Source organism: Triticum aestivum, chromosome 6A (genome assembly GCF_018294505.1).
Source record: "Triticum aestivum cultivar Chinese Spring chromosome 6A, IWGSC CS RefSeq v2.1, whole genome shotgun sequence".
Classification (NCBI taxonomy): domain Eukaryota; kingdom Viridiplantae; phylum Streptophyta; class Magnoliopsida; order Poales; family Poaceae; genus Triticum; species Triticum aestivum.
This window is the reverse complement of record NC_057809.1, coordinates 240,730,922-240,737,068: the sequence shown is the minus strand read 5'-3', so window position 1 is coordinate 240,737,068 and position 6,147 is coordinate 240,730,922. Positions and strand designations below refer to the sequence as shown.

Genomic DNA, 6,147 nt, shown 5'->3' with positions numbered 1-6,147 from the left:
TTGGCTGAAAGTTAATGTGATCTTGCTGTAAAAAACAGAAACTTTGCGCTCACGAGATTAGCTGTCATTTTTTGGAGAAGAATGCGATTGAGTTGATTTTTTTTCAGAACATTAATAGACAAATTCCTCACGTCCACCAATTTCATAATTTTTGGAGTAGCATAAGTATGGTTGGTTTCCAGATCATTACAGATTGTTCTGTTTCTGACAGATTCTGTTTTCATTGCATAGTTTGCTTGTTTTCTAGTTTTTATGGCTTATATTTCTCAATATAAATTGTAGAAATGATATGGTACTGTAGGCATTGTGTGAGAACAATTATGAACCTTGTCTTTGACAGTACGAAAGTGAATGGTTTACTCTTTATCATACTAACCTATCTCACGATGTTCCGTTAAGTTTTGTGTGATTGAAGTTTTCAAGCTTTGGGTGAGATAACGATATGAGGAGAATAAGAAGTGGAAAGACCCTAAGATTGGGGATGCCCAAGGCACCCCAAGGTAATATTCAAGAAAGACTCAAGCGCCTAAGCTTGGGGATGCCCCGGAAGGCATCCCCTCTTTCGTCTTCAAAACTATCGGTATACCTTATTCGGAGCTATATTTCTATTCGTCACATGATATGTGTTTTGCTTGGAGCATATTTTCAATTTTACTTGCTGTTTGAATAAAATCATTGGATCTAAAATCTTGAATGAAAAATAATCCTCCCATGGCTATTTAATTATTTAACTACTCAGTATTCTTCACTCATATCTTTTTGGAGTAGCTTGTCATTTACTCACATTCTTCACATATATCCTATGAGTAAAAGGTTGAATGAATTGAATATAATAAATCTGAATTTATATACGTTTCATATGCTTACAACATGGGGAGTAATGACTTCACACATAATAAGTATAGGTAGTAAACTTATTGGAAGTTAGCAAACGCAGAATTGGTCACTTGAACAATTCATGAAAGAATATTGAAGGAAGAAAGATTTCACATATAAATATACTATCTTGGACATCTTTTGCAATAGTGAGCACCCAATAAATATGACATGCTAAAAGGTTGATGTTGGACAAGTAAGACAACTTAATGGGTTATGTTTTCCTATATCCAAAACATTATATTGTCTTGGATCATCCAACATGTTGAGCTTGCCTTTCCCTCTCATGCTAGCCAAATTCTTTGCACCAAGTAGAGATACTACTTGTGCTTCCAAATATCCTTAAGCCCAGTTTTTCCATGAGAGTCCACCATATCTACCTATGGATTGAGTTAAATCCTTCAAGTAAGTTGTCATTGTTGCAAGCAATAAAAATTGCTCTCTAAATATGTATGATTTATTAGTATGGAGAAAATAAGCTTTATACGATCTTGTGATGTGGAAGAAATAAAAGTGAAGAACTGCATAATAAAGGTCCATATCACAAGTGGAAATATAAAGTGACGTTCTTTTGCATTAAGATTTCGTGCATCCACTCATAAAAACACATGACAACCTCTACTTCCCTCTGCGAAGGGCGTACCTTTTATTCGTGTCTTATACTTCATACAAGAGTCATGGTGATATTCACCTTTCCTTTTTACACTTTTTCCTTTGGCAAGCACTTTGTGTTGGAGCGATCCGGATATGTATATCTACTTGGATGTGGGTTTTCATAAATTATTATTGTTGACATTACCCTTGAGGTAAAAAGTAGGGAGGCGAAACTATAAGCCCCTATCTTTCTCGGTGTCCGATTAAAACTCTGAACCCATAAATATCACGTGAGTGTTAGCAATTGTGAAAGATTAAATGATAGTTGAGTATGTGGAGTTTGCTGAATCAAAGCTCTTACATAGACCCTTCCTGGAAATAACATGAATTGCAATTGTTTGATGACGAAGAGCTCGGTTTGTTAGTTTTCAAGAAAGTTTATGATCTATACTTCAACATGTAAATAGCTAGTTACTTGATCATGAGAAGTTTTATGAGTTGAGCTACTGTTATGATATATAATGATGCTAGAAAAAGTGATTGGAACTATCAATGATCAAATTCATGCACTTGCTAGCATTCACACTTCATAAATTATTTCTTTTATCATTTACCTACTCTAGGGCGAGCAGGAATTATCCTTGGGGATGCTGATACATCTCCAACGTATCTATAATTTATGAAGTATTCATGCCATGTTTACAATTGTTTTATATGATTTTGGTATGGTTTGATTAGAACTAACCCAGACTGACGATGTTTTCAGCAGAATTACTGTGGTGTTGTTTTTTTGCAGAAATAAAAGTTCTCAGAATTTGATGAAAATCAACGGAGAATTTTTTTAGAAAATATAAAAAAATACTAGAACAAAAATCAACCGGAGGGGAGTCCCGTGGGCCCCACGAGGGTGGGGGGCGCCCACCCCCTAGGCACGCCCCTGTGCCTCGTGGGCTACCCGTGGGGCCTCCTGACTTGTTCTCGACGCCAACCTCTTCTATAAATACCCAAACCTCCAGAAATTAATCTAGATCGGAAGTTCCGCCGCCGCAAGCCTCTGTAGCAACGAGAAATCAATCTAGGCCCTCTCTGGCACACTACCGGAGGGGGCCATCATCACCGAAGGCTATGGAGGAGGATCTCGAAGGGGCAATCATCACCATGAAGGCCAAGGACCAGAGGGAGAACATCTCCCCATCCAGGGGGAGGCCATGGAGTAGTAAGCACAAGGGGAAGAATCTCTCCTCCTCTCTCTCGGTGGCGCCGGAGTGCCATCGGGAGGGGAATCATCGCTGCGGTGATCGTCTTCATCAACATCACCATCATCGTCACCATCCTCATCTCTTTTACGCGGTCCACTATCCCGCACCCCGCTGTAATCCCTACTTGAACATGGTGCTTTATGCCACATATTATGATCCAATGATGTGTTGCCATCCTATAATATTTTAAGTAGATATCCTTTGTCTTTGGGTTAATTGTTGATCTAGATTGGTATGAGTTGTATGTTTTATTTTGGTGTTGTGCTATTTTTCCCTCCATGTCATGCAAGCGTGAGGGATTCCCGCTGTAGGGTGTTGCAATACGTTCATGATTCGCTTATAGTGGGTTGCTTGAGTGACAGAAGCATAAACCCGAGTAAGGGGGTTGTTGCGTATGGGATAAAGGGGACTTGATGCTTTCATGCTATGGTTGGGTTTTATCTTAATGATCTTTAGTAGTTGCGGCTGCTTGCTAGAGTTCCAATCATAAGTGCATATGATTCAAGAAGAGAAAGTATGTTAGCTTATGCCTCTCCCTCATATGAAATTGCAATGACGACTATCGGTCTTGTTAACAATTACCTAAGACAAATCCGCACACCGATCCATCATTATTCCACACTCGCTATTTATAATATTTAGTAATATATTCTAACTTTATGATAACAACACCTACTTTTATATTTTAGTCTCTGATATCATGCAAAGTCATCCTTTTCATACCCACAATATAGTTTTATTTCTTGTTTCAAGTTGGAAGCAAACGTTCGGTGTATGTAGAGTCGTATCAGTGGCAGATAGGACTTTGAGAGAATATTGATCTTACCTTTAACTCCTTGTGGGTTCAACACTCCATACTTATCACTTTCACCTTTGGGAATTGCTACGATGATTCCTTGCACTTGGGGATTATCAATGATGCACAAACAAGTATGATGCATGTCCGTTTAATGATTCATGGCATGACAAAGTGCAACAATCAAATAGTACAAATTAAGTGGAGCTCAATATGCAATGAGTTGCATATTGACAAAACACCACATTCGATTATTTAGTTGACTCTCATTTATGTACTCAACAATATTAAATGTTGGTTAACATGGCAAGAAGTGAGGCATAAGTAAACTACACATTTTTAGGCAATTTAAATGAGGCCGGAACAATAAAGAACAATTCTGATAAATCCCCACATGTGCATATAGCAATTTAATGCAAGCAACAATTTTAAACAATTAAACGTTGTTAACATGATGCAGATGACATATCCAATTTATATGCAAATTTTAAGGAAAAGTTAACATCAGCATGATATGAAGCATTTGTCACCGTGGCAGAAACGAAAGGGGTGCCACGACAATGACAACGGAAATGGTACCACGGCAACATTCTAGTTCCGGTAGCTCATGGAGATACTGGTGCAAAGGAAGTGTGCAAAAGTGCGAAACATGCAAAAGATAGTGGGGTGATCCTGGTTACCGGGTTCCCACAGGTTGACGACATGGAAAACAAGGAACGTGCAAACAATTAACATACGGTGCAAATGCGCAGTTCATCTCATACATCACTCATTCATTCGTTCATGGCGGTCATCCTCGGCAATTATACCTTCGAAGCATGCATTTTGGGGTGGATCGAGTTATTAGAGGGAAGTAGACGTTCTCGCGACGGTAGTGGAGTAGTGGTACACATCTCGGAAAGGGACTTGACGCATCCCAGTAACTTGGGGTCGATGGTAGTTGTTCACGGTCATAGTCGCACGAGTTTCCGTGGATGGCCGGGGTCGTCACCGTATGTAGTCGATGTAGTTGAACTTGACGAAACCCTCAGCGATAGTAGTGGTGCATGTCATAGTGGAACTCGGCGCATCCAACATCTTCAGGCGTAGAGGTACTTGCAAAAACCGAGATGGTCTTACGATCCGGCGAGATGACGTGGTTCGGGGCGGTCTCGGTCTTGATGCTCCTTGTCCAACAACTACTAGGTGGTCTTGGCGGAACAACGAAGAGGGACAGTCATGGAGGTGATGGAGGTAAGGCAAAGCTTGCAGCAGCGAGCATGGGAGGCATCGTGCAGGAGGCATAGCCGGGAAGAAGGGCATGAGCACCGGGCGAGGAGGCCTACGGACGATGGGGATGGCCGGAGGTGCAGCAGCGAAGAAGCCGGCGGCGGCTGGAGTAGACCGGGCGCGGGGAAGGGGCGGTGCCATCGACGGACTCCTGTCAATAGAGGAAACGATGGCATCGGCAGCTGTGGGTTAGAGAAACAGGGAGATAGCGAGAGCAGGGAAGAGAGATGGCAGGGCGACGGGGGTTGGCTACCCTTCGGCGACGACCGAGGAATCTTTGGGCGGCTGGAGACCTGCAACGACCACCGCAGCAGCAGCTGCTCGCACGCGTCTGCAAGGGCGCGGGAGGGGCGGATCTCCAGAGAAACGGCGACGGGGGAAGGGAGAGGCCATGGATCGGGCGCAGGAGCTCCTCCCTGGTGTATTGCATATGTGGCGGAGGCGACAGTGTGGAAGGACGAGGCGGAGAGGGAGATCGATGGGAGAGGGAAAGAGATGGCGGCGCTGAAGGGGGCATCGAGGGAGAGAGCGAGTGGAGGGGGTCGGGGCTAGGTTTAGAGCGGCTGGAGCAATGGGCCGGCGCAGGAGGTTGGGAAGCCCAGTTGGGCTGGCTTGGTTCTCTCTTCTCCCTCTTATTCTCATATTCTATTTAAAAATAACCAGAAGTTACAAGAAAAGATCAGGGAGTAAGGAGAAGAGTATGGAGTATATAAAAATATCCCTAGGATCCTGGGTTTCTAAGATATTTGAATAAAATGCTTTCACAATTTTTTAGAGGTAGAAAAATAATTCAAGTTCGAATTAATTCAAACTTGACGCATTTTTAACCCAACCAAAACAACTCAGAAAGAGATGATATTTGGCAAAGAGGTAAGTGGCATGGTCCAATAATTATAGGAAAATAATGAACAATTTTATGTGACAGAAAAATGTCACTTGCAATGAATGGGCAAATTGAAAGAAAGAAGCTAGTGATTGGATTCCAACTACATGAGGGATTTGCTGGCAAGAGAAAGATGCAAGTGTGTTTTGCTTTAATCCAAAAGAATGGAACATTTATTATAGCTCCCTAATAATATTGAGAGTATATGTTCTAAAGAGAAATCACCACTGTGAATATCCCTCGATTTAAATGGATCGAAGATCCATACGATTTATTTATTTGATGTGCAAAGATTAATGACATGATGCAATGCAAAAGATGCAATGATGAAAGCAACAAACAAAACAAAACACACGATGAAACTCGGAATACATGGAAGGCATCTGGAGCACCGGTCTTGGGGCGTCACAATGGAGGAGTATGAACGTTAATTTGCATTGCATGGTGCACCCAATGATACTTAATCCGCA

General features: G+C 41.8%; 1 protein-coding gene across 1 annotated transcript; it reads right to left on the bottom strand.

The window, feature by feature from the left end:
- Positions 1-4,281: 4,281 nt before the first annotated feature.
- On the bottom strand, positions 4,282-5,615 carry LOC123129583 (uncharacterized). Its single transcript, XM_044549691.1, has 3 exons — positions 5,607-5,615; positions 5,048-5,342; positions 4,282-4,945 (listed from the first exon to the last, which is right to left on the bottom strand). Exons 1-3 carry the CDS (start codon positions 5,613-5,615, stop codon positions 4,707-4,709), a joined length of 543 nt encoding a protein of 180 aa, XP_044405626.1. The 3' UTR covers positions 4,282-4,706.
- Between the last annotated feature and the right edge of the window lie 532 nt (positions 5,616-6,147).